Source organism: Schistosoma mansoni, chromosome 1 (assembly GCF_000237925.1).
Source record: "Schistosoma mansoni strain Puerto Rico chromosome 1, complete genome".
Taxonomy (NCBI): Eukaryota; Metazoa; Platyhelminthes; class Trematoda; order Strigeidida; family Schistosomatidae; genus Schistosoma; species Schistosoma mansoni.
Genome location: NC_031495.1, coordinates 42,927,455 through 42,944,373, shown reverse-complemented (window position 1 = coordinate 42,944,373; position 16,919 = coordinate 42,927,455). Strand labels below are relative to the sequence as shown.

General features: G+C 33.3%; 1 protein-coding gene across 1 annotated transcript; it reads right to left on the bottom strand.

The window, feature by feature from the left end:
• Window positions 1–621: 621 nt before the first annotated feature.
• Smp_165040 (putative tbc1 domain family member) lies at window positions 622–16,265 on the bottom strand (the record flags this gene model as incomplete). The annotated part of the gene is made up of 8 exons (XM_018794501.1): window positions 622–717; window positions 5,642–5,796; window positions 8,595–8,709; window positions 10,829–10,903; window positions 12,728–12,908; window positions 14,178–14,284; window positions 15,961–16,134; window positions 16,191–16,265. 8 exons carry the CDS (start codon window positions 16,263–16,265, stop codon window positions 622–624), a joined length of 978 nt encoding a protein of 325 aa, XP_018648907.1.
• Between the last annotated feature and the right edge of the window lie 654 nt (window positions 16,266–16,919).

The window sequence follows — 16,919 nt, the reverse complement described above, 5'->3', positions numbered from 1 at the left end:
GCAAACGTTTTATGAACAGGTTAATTGTTTTTTCTAAAATGAAAGATATTTAAGTAAATATTGAGACGAACAAAAATTAAAATTTATACACTTTTTCATGAATGCTAACACATGCATCAAAGAGTTATAGGTCAGTGATCTTAATCAAAGACATAAATTAATGGATCAAATATGAAGTTAAAAAGGGTCTCTTTATCCAAGAAATGATAATATAACTAACAAAATATAAAGTTTATGTTTAAATGATTTCAGTTCCATGATTGTACTTACAAAACAAAGTGGAAAAAAAACAAGATTAGAAAACTTTATAAAATTTAAGTATGTCTATAGAAAACAGATAGACCCTCATCAAAAACGGTTATCCACCTAAGGTTCGTCGATAGCAATTTAACACTTAGACTATATCAGGAAAAAGCTTTGACAGTGTAGAAGAAAACTTTGTTTATGAATATAAAATTTAAGTATAGTTAAACAGAGTTATTTAAATGTAAGTAAAATATAACATTGACAAAAGTAAATTCTAAAGAAAAACAAAACAATTTACATGATTTGTTTTAAAAGAAATAAAATCATCAATTAGTCAAAGCATAATTCAAATGAATGATACATATATATAAATAATTAAGATGAAGATGATGATATTAATCCAATGGATTTTAATTGTGATCGATACAGTTTGACAAGTTCTTGTTTAGTGATAAATGTATAACGAAATGACTGAGATTAGAAAAAAAAGTTGAAGGAAATCTTAAGTAATTAATCTTAGAAAACGGTTATGTAATAATTATATTGTAAAAATGTAGTAATGTATATTATTTAAAAAGAAAAGAAACTTTTATACACGTAGTTTCTTATAAAAAAAATTGAGTCAAGTAAGAACAGTAATTAGAGCAGAACAACATCAATTTATTTCATTTTGCTGGGTTCTCATTAAATCCTAACGACCTGTATTACTTCAAAGTCTAATTCGAACGAAATTTAGCATACTTATAGAAGTCAAGTTGGTTGATAGTTAGTACAAGAACTTATCAGCATAATGTATCAAAAAATTGAACTTGCAAAGGTTGAGTAGAATGTTGTAAGTATGCATATGTAATGTAACTTTCAAACGAAATCAGTTTGGAATGAGGAATAGCTATTAAGGTTAGTTTAAATGTATGCTATCGTTCAGTCGAAACTAAAACATATTAATCGAGTAAATGATCTTTCTAAATTTTATTATAAATTTAAACCTTCATTATTACCTAAAAAAATATTACCACCGAGTTATTCAACCAATAAGTGTTTAGTCAGTATTCAAAGCTAAATTACGTGAAGTAGATAAATCGATGAAGAGAATAACCTAGTGCAACAAATAAATGATCCTATCAACGCACGAATGTTAGCTATCCTTCCTGGATAGATCGGGTACAGATTGTTTCAAAGATAATACTTAATTTCGTGATAACACGGAATGTTTTCATTTCTGGAAGAGTGCTTCAATTCGCAATCCCAAACGAACTATTTCAGTCAATTAAAGCAACACAATCAGAAATTGGAGAGAATCAATATGGCAGCGGCCATAACAAAATATCAACTAAAATATCATAGATACAGTTCAGGAAAAGCATGGAAATTCAGTGGAAACGTAAATAAAACAAAAACTAAAGTAAAATACAAATGGTATCATCTCAAATGGAATTAAAAGATCGACGAAATGTACATCTGAAGGGATTAAGAAGAATAAATCGCAACAGTGCGTATGTGGAGGAATTTTCATACACAGAACTTCCAAAAGGGATCTTACATATAATCCAATAGAAGATTTTGTAATATTGATAAGGGTAATAAAAAATGATCATAAGATCTAAACTAAGCGATAACCGTGTAACATGATGGAACACAAATTACGGACAATCGATAATGGTTTAAATTAGATTTTTTATCTAAAATGTATGTTCTGAAATTTCTCCTCAAGCACACTGCCTAGATTCTAAATGAACTTTGTAGTGTTCCAAAGAAGCCTCTTATAAGTTTTTGTTTCAAAGAACCTTTGACAAAACTTTGTGGGAATTCTAGTATACATCACCTTTGAGACTGAAAATTTTATTCTCGATGTATAATATCTCAATCATCGATCACTTTATTGAGAGCATTAGCTTCTGCGCGGTGAGTTTTTATGAATCGACAGGAAAAACACCATGATTTGAAGCAGTTTTATACATTTTTAATCTAATGTTTAGATGGCAAAGCTGATTTAATATCATTTTCAATTTTCCGTCACCTGTGTTCCATTATATCATTCGGTTATCACTTAGTTTTGATTATAGTGAAAATCCTCATTTTAACATTGAATAAAAATAACAAATGGAGTGAGGAAATTTTTCTTTATTTAGTTCTTCATCATGGCTATACACTAATATACATATATATGATTTAGAACAATGAAGTAATACTAATCGAGTAGTTGTGTTACGTAATAATTATAAAATATCAAAGTGATCATAAAATGATATTGAATAATTGGACGGAAGAGGATTATGATAACCAGAGTAAATATTCAGAAATTCGGTTGCTAAATTGCATAGTATATAAATAGAACTAACAAAATATTTCTATAAAACGTCAGTATTATAGTACTTATGTAAGAATCAAGAGATGAATAATGAGAATACGTAAAAATACAAAAGTGAAGGAAATTAGAAAATTATCAGTATGAGGCCGTGGAGATTATTAAGTTTTTGATTGAGACCACTATTGAAAACCTGGAAGCACTGAACGGCCGTTTCGTGGATGCGTACTTCTGAGAAGTCCCATATTAGGTTCTCAATGGTGGTATAACATTCGTCGATTCATGATTTTAATCAAAAAAATTAGTCGAATATTTTTGAAGGAAAGGGTCTAATCAAAGTTCAGTTAAAAACTCACTTCAGTGCCGATGGCCTAGATTGCAAGAGTTGTTGTACAAACACCTTTTATATGCAGAGGTTAGGTTTTGTGGACATAGATTCCGATAGGTTAAGCAATATACTACAGACGAAAACGTAAACCTCATGGTAAATTTGATGGAGGACAGTGGTTAACCTTGAATGCTTAATTCAAGTCAACTCGATGTCCTGTATCCAACAAGTGAGGGAGAATAGAACTCTTAATCACTCTCATCTGTCCTTTGCTCAACCAAGACGGATGGTGTTCTGCTGTGAGATGATGGATTTGTTGAATTGTACACCCTATATAGCTGACCCCACAGGTGCGGTTGAATTGGTAGATACACATGGATCTGGTGAATTCAGGCAGTCTGTCTTTAGTGAATGTTTTAGCATAGGGAGGTTGTAGAAAATTGCACTCAGTTTGGCTGAAGCAAATGTTTTCTGCACCATCTTTCTTAACTTTCAAGTTATGATTTTCTCGATGGCATCATTTAGGGATTATAATTTTAGGAACAGTAACCCCATGGCCATACCATCCAGCTGTCTATGGTATTCATTGTTGCATTGGAATGTGATATTCATCGTGTATCTAAGAATCCACTTTTTTTTATTAAGGATACAGGAATTAAGGTTTCTATACGCTTCATACGTTCTTTTTCCATTACTGCAATCAATGTTATGGAATCTTCTGTTGGATTATATATGCATGCTTACAACATTCTACTCAACCTTTGCAAGTTCAATTTTTTGATACATTATGCTGATAAGTTCTTGTACTAACTATCAACCAACTTGACTTCTATAAGTATGCTAAATTTCGTTCGAATTAGACTTTGAAGTAATACAGGTTGTTAGGATTTAATGAGAACCCAACAAAATGAAATAAATTGATGTTGTTCTGCTCTAATCGTTGTTCCAGCCTGATCGAAGAACGAAATTCACTGACGGATTTATCAGGGATAAAATTTATACCAGATAGCTTCGACAGAATTTACTAACTTTGCATTCTCCAAAATAAATTTTACCCATAGTCATGTTTCCACTTGGGTAGTACGGTCGTAGTTCGTGTCGTTATCTTTTCACAAATTCAGTTCAAATTTTGGAAACATATTTATTTAACTTTATATATATATATATATATATATATATATATACTATGTCAGTTTTAGCTAATGATTCTAACTTTGAATACATACTCCTAGTAGATTTATTACTTTTCCAAATGTGTGTTTTAAGTCAAGCTACTTTTGATTGATTTATGTGTAGCCACGGATGTTTCATTTTCTTCATTTACTGATTTGTATTCAGAGAGGTGGCTAAACTACTGAGGTCGACGTAAGGGGAGAATCAGTGAAGCAAAACTGTAAGTTGTAACTTATATCAAATTGACAATCCACCAAATACGAAACGGAATAAAATACCTCGTACGACTTTATTTGGATCGACTTCATAAACGAGGAAAGATACATTGAGGCTTGATTATTATGTCACAGAATAATCAGTAAACACTGATTTACGCTTGAACAGCCAATGAGTAAAAATCCCACACACATACTCATAAATCCATGCTATTTATCTCGTACATCAGACAACAAGATAATCTCTTTTTCCACTTTAGATAAGTAATGTTTTAACAAGGTGGTTGTAACTGAACTAAATCGAAACTCAACCAATTAATAGTTTATTTAAATAAACTCTGTTAGGTTTTACTGATATAAACCAACATAGGTAGTAAGGCGTCTAGGTATTTTATTGAAGTAAACTCCACTGCATTCTTACCAAATACTGGTAACCTAATGATGTTAACATAGAAATAAAGAAGCCATGACAAACAACGAAAGCTATTTTTGGGGACATTATTTCACTTAATTCAAAGTTTGCAAAATACTAACATTTATTTTTGTCCCTAGATTATTCCATGAACCACAAGCTTCGTTTGATGCATTATTCACCGTAATACCCTTTTCTATTCCAGAGCTATTGTAATTTAAACGTAACCTACGGTACTTTATTTTGCTACCCTAATGTCCAGTTTGCACATAATTGTACTTTCATAATGGTTTGTGTGTTGTAGTCGTGTTATTCATTTATTCATGCGTTTTTTATACTCATCTGAACTGAGAATTGGGAATAAATAAAGAGGTGTTCCAGTTGACTAGTCCTCTCTCGCTTGTAAGTCAATCATGTGACAGAGTAGTTTTCGTCTCTGCCTAAGGCCGCATTTCTAGCCCCAAAGATGAATCAGTTAGCTTATTGTGTGAAGGCCTTGACTTAGATCGAGACAAGTTCTTACCAGTATATTATTAGGTAAGCAAACCGAAGACATAACAACCAACCATAGCTTCCCGGTTTAATTAGTAATCTTAACTACAAACGACATAATTTGGTCCAATTACCATAAATTAAAAAATATTTTTTCTGATGTGCTTATTTTGTAATACCATCCATCCTACTGCTACTTCAGACAATCTAGTCAAGATTATTATCTATACTCCTATTTTAAAAATTTAGCTTTATATTTTGTTTCATTCGATAGGTAATGATATACCTGGGTATTTTATCACTATGGTAATTAGATAAATTTCTATATCCTAAGCGAATTTTAGATTCAAGAATTGTATTTTTATTTACGTTGTTCTTCCGAAAATTGGGGATATGATAAAATCAGATCACATTGCTAGTAATGTTTAGAGTAATGTTTCTCATGGATGAATAAAATTATGTCGACTTACATGGTTAATAAGCACATCTTCACCGACTATATTTTTAGGTAGATTACGTAAAGATCCCATTAATTTCTCCATTGAATTCAAACGTTTTCTTGAATTTGAATCTCCCAGTAAAAGTTGAAATATAGAAAGTGCTATACGAAACAAAACCTTCACACCTAAAACAAGAATGAACAAAGAATATTACGCAAAACTCCATACCCTTTGATAATACAAGATTTGAATTTTTAATGCTCATTATTTCTCCTGTTACAGTTTACATTTTAAAATATTCGATGTTTATCAATATCCGTTTCATCTAAAAAACTTGGCAAGCGGTTATTTAGAATAGATGAGTAATCTAGATGGCAGATATTATCATGCTTGTATTAACTGTCTGTCGTTGTTTTCCCGTAAATTTTATGCTCTAATCCAAGAACAGTCATGCAACACAATTTATTACTCAAGTTTTTATTAGGAGAAACTATCGATAGTTCTTTGAAACGTCTTATATTGAATTATATCAATGAAATTAAGCCAGGAATACTATAAATGGAACGAAACATTTCATTACGAGCAAATACATTATATAATTCATCGGAAGATGAACTTGGCATATTCAAAGATGACAGTGATACAGTTACTAGGAATTGCACAAAAGACTTGGACGTGAAACTAATCAAAGCTTAAGAGAGATGAAGATCCACACTTCTTTCCCGGAAACATCAGAGAAATATGAATCCAATTACTCCAGTATAACATTATCGAATATTCAGCTACAAACAATATCGTTTAATCTTAAGTTCTGTATTACATTAACTAATGTTAATGAACCCAACGTTAAAATTCAGTTTTAAAGTCTAATTCGTAAGATAAATGACCTTACCCCTGTAACTGATAAGGATTATTAACAATTCAAAACAACTCTTGTATACTGTTATCAGAGAGTTCTGTTTAAGTACCTTCCAAGGTTAATAATCATCCTTTCTATAACTGAGTTATATCTGTGATGTAGCTAACATGATCATAATCTACATTCGACCGACAGAATAATAGATTAAATCACGTGAATGATAGATATTATCTGTGCACGGAATAACGTGGAAAGAAGGCTATTCAACATAAGGTTGGTTAATTCTGTTCAGACAATCCCCAGATTATTTAAGTAACTTATTGTGTCAGTGAATGAAAATAAACAGATTCAGCGAAGAAAACTTTTTTTGACAAAATCATTTATCTAAGCTTTATATTATTATTTATAATTGTTTGATAAATATATGAGTCTATAAAAAGATAGAAGAGATAGCATCATAAAGTGGATCGAGATTTTAAATATCAAAAGAGGTTTGGGTAGTAGTCGAGAGTTGAAAGAAGAACAGGTTAATAAAAATAGTTTATGGGTCAGAAATTGAAGGGAGAATTGTTCACTTAATAGATATGAAGAACATTTTAATCACTGGAAGATTTTTATCATAATACAAATATATATGAACGAAGAATATTTTTTAAATAAATTCTCCCCAAGATTTACAATTACATATCCGAATGAATGATCGAAAAAGTGGCCAGGTTTAAGGTAAATACATCGTTTAAAATCACAGCATTTGAATTTAGGATTGCTTGTAAAATAAAATGAAATTGTCAGTGTTTAAATGGATAATGTGCAAATCGATATTGCATACTATTGTATTCTATTATGATGAGAATCTTCCAGCGATTAAAATGTTCTTCATATCTATTAATTAAATAAACATCTATCATATGTCTAATCAAAAGTTATTAGAATTACAACTAGGTGACAAAATAAGTGATGATTATTTTTATGATTAGAATGGGGTTTGTAGAGATTGTAGTAATTTTAATTGTGGAATCCATGCGTTGACGTAGACTAGACCACTATTGAAAACATGGGAGCACTGCATGAGCGTTTCGTCCTGTTTCGAGTCCCACATGCCGGATCGTGGATGTGAACTGCTAAGGAGTACAATACTAGGACGAAACGACCGTCCAGTGTTTCCAGACTATTTTTATATCTATTGGCAATTAGTTTTAACTTTTGTGCTTATTATGTGTTTTCAATAAAATAATCATTTACATCAATTGCCATAAAAAGCTTATTACAATTTGTATTAAATTGACTAACTCTATAATTCTGTCCTTTAAACAATATATATATATATATATATATATATATATATTCTTGAACTAAGCAGTCAAAAAACATTGCTTTCGTATTGACCAAGTTTTTATCAGTTACTTGGCCTTTCCCCTGAGTGTATGGTAACTTTGTGATGCCAATGCTGACTTTGTAATCCTAAAATGTGTTTTGTCGATAATAAAAAATCTCATTCTTCATTGAAGTATTCAACTGCCACAAATCAAAATTTAACTCTGGGAACATGATTGTTCTACTACGTAATTCGACTGCCCAGTAGATAGTATTTAATGCAGATTATTCAAGGAGAGTTATAAAAAGAGATTTTACCGTAATTCTTATGTAAAGCTGTTTAGTATCAAGAAGACAATTTGTCCTTCTGGGATGATAACTGAAAACTCAACAATATATATTCATAACTTTACTTCTAAAAGTTTATCACCACACGTATTGCTTTTCTGTAAGTAATTAGGCTTTTTAAATCATTGTACATCAAAACAACTATTATAGCACAAACTTTCTGATTTCCTGCACATTCCTCCCATGGTAGCATTGATATATCTAATATCCATCAGTATAATACTTTGCCTCAAGCTGAGCACAAGTTATGGTTAAAACAATTACCATCGTAATTCACTGACGTAACAAAATGTATAATATTCAGAGACCATCGTAGTTAATAAGTTAGTAAAATAATATTTTATTAGAAACCCGAGATCTTCAATATAAAGTTACACTTGATAAACTGTTAAGTGATTGATCCTTTCTTTAACGTAGTGACTTGGCAGATATGTTGGATGTAGAGAAACTGTCTATACATACCTTCGAAGAAGAACATATCCCATATACGGAGGACTGTAGACCATGGCAAATTGCGTGTATACAAACACATGAACCAGTCAATAGCAAAATATATTGGCTCTGTATTACATTTCATCTATGTTCATGAAAGAAATAAAACCAATGGGACGATTCACACATAATATCTTTTAAGATAACAATAAGCTCACTGAATAAAAGTACGGTTTCTCTTAATGTTCTTTTTTATCCTATTCAAGTCTATTATAATGAAACACTCGTGCTTTATTTTCGTAGGCTTGGTATGGTTGTAGTGGCTTAGCTTCATCAGTCAATCACCTTGATAACCGTTATTATATAAATCCCATCGGTATTTGAAATCAGAAGGCAATAAGAAGTGGCGAATACAGTTTATCAGCGGATAGCACAGATAACAAATTTACAAGCACCTAGAGCAAATTTGGAGCAGAGAGGCTAATGTGTGTGAATGAAGGAATACAGATGCCAATTTATAGTCAAATAGAATCATTCGCAGCTAGTCAAGGCAATTAATAGGATTCGAGCGCACATATACATGGGAAAGAGAATGATTCATCGAGCGACATTCTTAGTGGGGATGTTCCATCTCCATAAAGTAGGACGCGGGGAACTGCTGCGAAGTAAACTCGCCCATTGGTTAGGAGACGGATTGTTATATCCTAGCGAAGACATAAGTGCAGATAACTCCCAGGACCTATTAATGGATGATTATTCTATATGTATTCCCATTGTCTAACTATTGAGTAATTAGATTATGTATATCTATATTCATCTTATTATAAGCTTCATTTCGACCTATTGATTATTATTATACGATTTACTGTTCTTAAATTATACTCAGTTTATTGATTACTGTCTCCCACGTTCACAGCCCCATTTGGCTTGATTTTGTACAAATATTATTTCCTAATTTATGGTGTGATGTGGTCTGTTTGCCTGGTATATAAACAGAGTATGTTTGAAATACATGGTTCGCTTAGATTCGCATAAAGAAGCTACTATTGTTGTTCTGGACTCGAGTGGACGGGCTAGGCGGATTAAGGATCAACAAGGACGCGAGATTACTCATGCTGATTGGACGTCCTTGATTGTCACCGTGTTAAGGTTGGAGGAGTCGTATTTCTATTGGTGGATAATTCAAGCGAGTTACGTCCTTGTTTAATTTGTAATGTCATAACAAATTAGCGACGACCTTGACCAAGACATAACACAGATATCTTGCCTACACCACAGGCGACCGAATTTAGCAAAAGCCGACTGGGCCTTCGTCAGAGACCAGGCCTTCAGTACTGATGGGACTCCCAAGATAAGTGAAGTGATCGATGGGTTCGACCACTTCGCTCATTCATTCAGGTGATGACGCAAGCCGATCCTGAAGTAACATTTTGCGTTTGGAGGGAGAAAATCACTTCACAAACATGCTTACACTGTTGTTTAAGGTGGTTAGAAGAATATGTATTTTATCAACTTCTCCAAGTAGCAGAGCTATATCATCTGCATATTCCAAGTTAGCAAGTGAATCTCCCGGTAGAAGATCAAACGATGAGTGTTGTCTCTAAAGTCATGTCTACGAAAAATTTGTATAGAAATGGGGAAAGCAGACAACCCTGACTAACGCCACTTAAAGTAATCTATTCCAGTGATAGTTTGCCATATGCCCTGACTACAACCAGTAGTGTTCTAATAGGCAGTTTGTACAAGGTTAATGTACTTCTTTGATACACCTTTAAACGACAGACACCGCCGCAAAACCTAGAAATCAACGAAGTTGAACGCTATCTTATGGTCAAGGAATACAACTATAGTCGAACGTCGAGAAGTATATCTATGTTTCATAACCTGCCAAAGGGTGAATATTTGGCTTAAAAATCCACGTTCAGGTTTGAAACCGGCCTGGTTTTCTCGGGTTTCAGGTTTGTTTATAGTCCTGATGAAGATTGACTTTCCAACAAATGATGAATGTCAGTGGTTGACTATTTTAGGCATAAATATTCTGCTAGTCAAATGGTAAATCCAAACAAACTATCAGAGTTGAAGCTTTTGTTTCAACTGTTTTGGATAAACAATCTGGTAACATTGCGAAATGATACTTGTTAACAAAAAAGTACCTTTATTTGATATTTAATAGGCCATTAAATATGCTATTTATCATCATATTTCAAGCATTTTTCTTACCAAACTCAAGAGAATGAATTTCACTGATACACTGGAAAACATACCATGTGATGGTATATATCTGGTTGATATTTCTTCACCAATTCAAATAAAATGTTCAATTCAATTTTAACACGTACCTTGAATTAAATCAGAAGTTAACAGTTATCAATATAACTAAAGTGAAAACAATCATGCATTTCGGAATAAAAGTAAAGATAAAAAACACCGAAAGCTCAAATTATGTATCTGTTTTCCGTTGAGAATTAAAGTATGATATCTCTGAATTGAAACTAATCCCTACGGTTAAGGAATAATTACCACTGACAGGTAAAGAATGGATAGCTACAATATAAGCCAGCAGTAGTAGAAAGCTATCAACAAGGATTTTTCCTGATAGCTGAATGGTTTTTGTTTGGTTCCTAAATAATGAAGTTTTTACAGCTATACGTTTCGAGGGCAAATATAACTATCGATTAGATGGGTTGCTCAGTCAACATTAACATCCCAAAAATATTTTCAAACTGATTGTAGATCGGTGAATTTAACAGACGATAACTGTTGGATTTCTGAAATAAATACTAATTAAACATGTTGGACGTGAGATGAAGTCTAATTCAAGTAGTAAAAATAACAAGTTCATTAAACATAAAAAGTAACAAACTATGCCACATAGTAAAATCTTGAAAAAAAAACTTTTTATTTAAAACAAAGTAAATATGTTATTTTTAAAAAGAAATTGACATGAAAACGTGACAATGGTTTTACTCGAAAATATTGTTGTCTCATTTTTATGCATCACATGCCCCCAAATGCTCTGGTACGGCCGAGAGTGGGAAGAGTCCGCTCTCCCTCTCGAAATGCTCTCACATGGCCATGTGTATATAACATCTACCAGCAAAGTCTTACTCACTGCCTTCTCGTGACATAACTGTTGTTTACGAAATAGAGAGGACGAGAAGCGAATGTCTGGCGCTTTAACCGGGGTGGTGGACACGGAAAGTACATCTAGGGGAGTTGGAAAATCCTGATTCCAAACCAATGGTGCACATGGGCTCCAGGATCCTCAGGGAACAAATGGCGTATGAACCAATTGTTGGTCGCCAGCTACCATGGGGTTGCATCTACTCACGATGCTCCACTGTCTTGTGGGTCAGACATTTGGGTCAAATGCTCGTGGTGTGGCCCCCTAAGAAAACCACCTGCTTCGGGTTGGGCACCTGGGCAGTATCACAGCCCTCACACAAATCGAATGAGACTTGTGCAGCGCATATATATCTGGTGTCTCTTTGTACCAAAATTTATGTGTTTAAATAAATATATAAACTTTTCCATTTACTGCTACTCATGTTCTGTAATCTACACCTCATAATCATGTCACCTTTCACTACGTCTTCCCTTTTAAATGAACGTGAATAATCGGGATACAAAACAGAATCGGAAAATTGCTGTTTATTTGGTCTTAAGAATACGCATTGTGAAGTCTATATGTGAAAGAGAATAAAACATTCTTAGTGGAATTACAGTACAGTAGATTATAATACTTTATTTTACATGTATTCAGCTTGCCCTTTTATTGTAATCACATAACCACCTTTTTAATTCATTTAGATTATCTTGAATGAAGAGAAGCTATGAAATGAAATAAATTCTTTATATATTAAAGTTTGATTTAAACAGATCTACCAGGACCATTAAATGTAAGAAATTCTTCAATATGTTCCATTTTTGGTGTATTTAAAAACGGTTAGCCAAAAGAATTGTATTCGTTTCCAATGATTGTTGGTATTTATCTGGAATCCCTAGTAAAATACTCTCACGTATGAAAATAGAAATATTTCTATTTAATAGTGGAACAATAGGTATTACCGATTTACTCAATTAGTTCTCTTGGTCTAGTTAAGTGAATAAATGACCAATCTCTAACAGAAATATAGTCATATTAGGTAAGATAATTGACTTACAAGATCTGATTTAAAATAATCGGTCATATATCGGTTGCATAAACAGACAAATGTCCAAAATGCATCCTCTTCTGGCATATGTATAAGTAGCGCTGCAGCAATCGGTGCTTGAGCTTGGCAATAGCCAGTAGCTGGATGTAGCAGAGAATATGCTTTGAGTACATTGAACAGAGACGCCCTTCTAATAAGTGAATAAAAATTGAGAGAAATAACTGTGTCGAAGATTTTTCAAAATAGTGGATGGTTAAGTCAAAGTATCGAAATAGATAGTTTATACTAAATCTTAAATGCCTCATTATTCTGTGCACGTTTACTTCCTTTTACCCATGTTAATATCTACACTGTTTTGCCGACTATCTTTCAATAACCCGTTTTGAAACATGGTGATTTAAACTGATATAATTTTGTACTATGTTACTTATTATTGCACAAGTCTACTAAATTCTCATAGCAAAACCAGGTTATTCCAGTTGCATTTCGTAGTTTGTCCTTTGTTCCAGGTTTGATAGACTTGTACGCTTCGACAAGTAGCTGGTTTCTAAAACTATTCCTTTGTACGATAGAGAAACATAATAATGATTATGTCATATGTCTTTGATCAGTATATTTTCTCACATGTAATCGCATACTGGTCTCTCTAGTGAATACAAGAGTTTAGGTCTTCATAATGTTTCTTTATAAAATGTGACGCATATCAACTCCATCCATTTGAAGATGTCTCTCACTTGTGACAAAACGCTCGCCCCATCACCGTCTTTAATGTTCAAAACTTAATTTGAAGTTATCCCGATTCTGGCTCTTCAGCTAACTTGAAATTCGACATTTTGGTAAAATTGGATGCACAGTCAATTTTCTCAAATCCAGTTCACCAACAATGATTGTTCAAGCACGAAACACATACAACAGCATCCATCCTATCTTTTTATCAATACAGAAAACTGATGGATATTCTTGCGTTGCATCATCTTCGTAGTATTCAGAGCCCTGAGTAAGACACTTGGCTCCCCCGTAAACAGTTGTTCTCTTTACTTCTCCTTCTACACCCTTCAAAATTTCACAAGTCATGTCAAAGTTTTCCCCAGATTACACCAAAAAGTTTATTAGCTTAACATATGTAGAGCTAACAGCTCAGGAAAATATCGACTTTCTAATTGATTGTCTTGCTAACCAGACTCTTAAATTTTCACCAGCGCTACTATCAGATGAAACTTTAAGTTATAATACTGGAAAACAGTGATTTTGTTTTCTGCTCTGTGCATAACCAAACTATTTAAACTGTTATACTTTGATAAGCGTCATGCACAGTATGATCTATTGAGTTGGCAATTCAGTTCGACACTAAATATGAGAAAATTTTCAATATTATGCTTTGATCTATGTGAGTGAAATATGTCTAATCAAAGACGGCTAGTGTAGTGACTACTGTTAATTAATGGCAAACTTGACTTACCCTATACCATGGCTTATAGCAAAAAGTACGTGATTAGGCAACTGTCTATCAACATCTAATTTGATTTGTGAAATTATCTTCGGATCACCCGGCATTCTCAAGAGTACCTGAGTACGGTTTAAATAAGAAAATTAGTAGTTGAGAAAAACAGGTTGCAGAAAGACTGTTCGTCTACACTGGTCACTAATGTACCAAGGTGTTCATAATAAATTAGCTACTTTTGCAGTTGCAAGAGCCTTTATTTTTGAAAAAATTCAGCATGACTGGCGAAGTTCAACCATGTTAGGAGTGGGACGAAAATCACCGAATGAACCAAACGGTAATCAATTGAGAATCGACTAACGTTGAGAGTATGAACTAATAAATTCTAACTTAGTGGATTTAAAGTCCCCTTCCGTCTCTTAGACCTGAAGGTATATCGCATGATTTCTGGTTAGTTGGTGTACACTGTTTAGAAGTCTCAAGCCACGAAAAAATATCTTTCATGTGTTCTTGAATTTCTAATGGCCCTTCATCTAAAGTAAGTCTGCAATCAAAAATGTTTTCAAAATGTAAAATCTCTACAGGTTTCCTACTTGAAAAACTATTGTCTGTCAAGGCTTTCTCTTACACTGATTATATTATGTTAAAAAAGGTGGGGAGGATAGAAGAGCGTGTACTCTGTTTTCCCATTAAAGATGTTAATAAGACTGAAAATGGATTGAAACAATAAACAGTATTTGACTGTTATAGAAAAATAATTTAGCAATAATAATGGGAGTTTTATTCCCATACAGCTTAAAAATTTGGGTTCCGTTCCATTTTTGTTGACATTGAGGACACATTAATCAAGTCCTCACGCTTCAATAAGTGCTTGGACACTACCGAATTTTCTACTGGTGGAAATCGCTGAGCTCATCAACGGCAAGGTCATCTTGGGCCCCATTAGATAGAACTACTCTGCGGTCCTATGTTGAAGAAAGGTTTGCCTACACTCTGTATGAAAATACCATAATCAGGATGCAGAAATTGTTGAAGTGCGCCTTCTGATTTATTTAAAAAGTGTAAGGTACTACTCCTAGATTCACTGGCGCTCTGTAGGAAGCCGTGGGAAATGATTGAAATATTTTTGTATCTGAGTAGATTTTTTATTGACTAAGTTGAAGCAAAGGAATGGATAAATATATAAACAGTGAAATCAAGAGCAGATTATTCTAGTCTCGGACATATATGGCACCATAAACATTTTATTTTAGCTGCAAACGTCCATGTTCCACTCTCCAGACACATCTTTGTATCAACAGATAAACAAATAGTCATATTCTTAAATAGATATAATCCACACAGAGATAATGCATGCAGCGACTAACATAGACTAAGTAGCTTATGATCTTTACAAGTGATATTCAAGATGGGTTTCAATTTAAACAAGTTTAAGCTGCAACAGGTGACGACTAGGGTTTACCTTTTGCAAACTCAACTACTAAAACACTGACGACTTTCCCTACATCATGAATCTATAATCTAATTATCAAGATAATTTCATGGGGCAAATCAACTCAAAACACCTCAGCCTATGATAATTATCATGTGTTTGTTAATATCTAAATATCTTTATTGTCAGAGAGGCTGAATATTAAAAAATATAAATGCGAACCGAAAGTCATCTTACTAGTTATCCTTACCAGTGATAATACCTAGGTAACCCAAAAATTTATTTTATAAGTCTTTTACATTATATTTAAGTGATATTTTCTCTGGAAAGTGAAAGTCTACATATTTTGTGTATATGTTTAGACCTTACCTGATATTTTCCACGTTCCATATGCATTATTTGATGGCTACCACAGAGATATTTCCACACTCTTGGACGTATAGCAGGTGCAATGCCTTTCCGACACTGATTTCTCACCCGATCTGTTTTATGATACATCCATTTATCCCATTCAGTTAGCATATTTTGCCATTTCAATTCTTTCTGTCGTATTTTATTCAAAGAGGATTCAGAAAGTTTCCTGCGTATTTTGGTTTAACCTGATGATTCGCCTTACCGCATGTTTGCTTCGCAGAATTGTTCACCTTCGAAAAATCCATAACGATCAACAGCATCGTTTACCATCAGGATATTGGCTGATTCGTCGAAACCTTTTTTATAGTTAATGAGAGGTTGTGTTTGCTATAAAAAAAACTAACCGGAAGCCATGTCATTTCAAGTTGTTGTGATTAAGCAGTCTAAAAGTACACATTCACAACAGGCTGCCTAACAATACAGAAATTAGATTTCTATGCCTTCTGGTTTGTATCGGCTTCAGAGAATTCAGGAATATTCAGGATAAAAAAGTCATTATTTGATAAAAGATATCTGAAAGTTTAGATTCAAAAATGGCTTGAAGACAGAGGTGAGTATAAAAAGTAGTCTTAATTGTTTAATGACAAATAAACCCTACGCGTCTCTCCGGACTCTCCTAAGATGAGCGCTTAAGACGCTGAACTCTTTTCCCCTTATCTCATGAAAGAATCCAAGCTGACCATTGGCGCTCCTCATGCCAAATGATGATTTTTGGGTCAATGTGTTGTTAAATTTTGTTCCCCTTCGGAAATAACTATCCCCAAGGCCATCACAGGAAGGTTCAGAAATTACGATCAAGTAAGCTAAGAGTGGGATCACGTTTAACTCACAGATGGGCAGTGGCTTTAGCGCAATACTCGAACGACTGATGGTAGCTTCATCAGTGAACATCATGAAGGTGATACTTGGCTTTC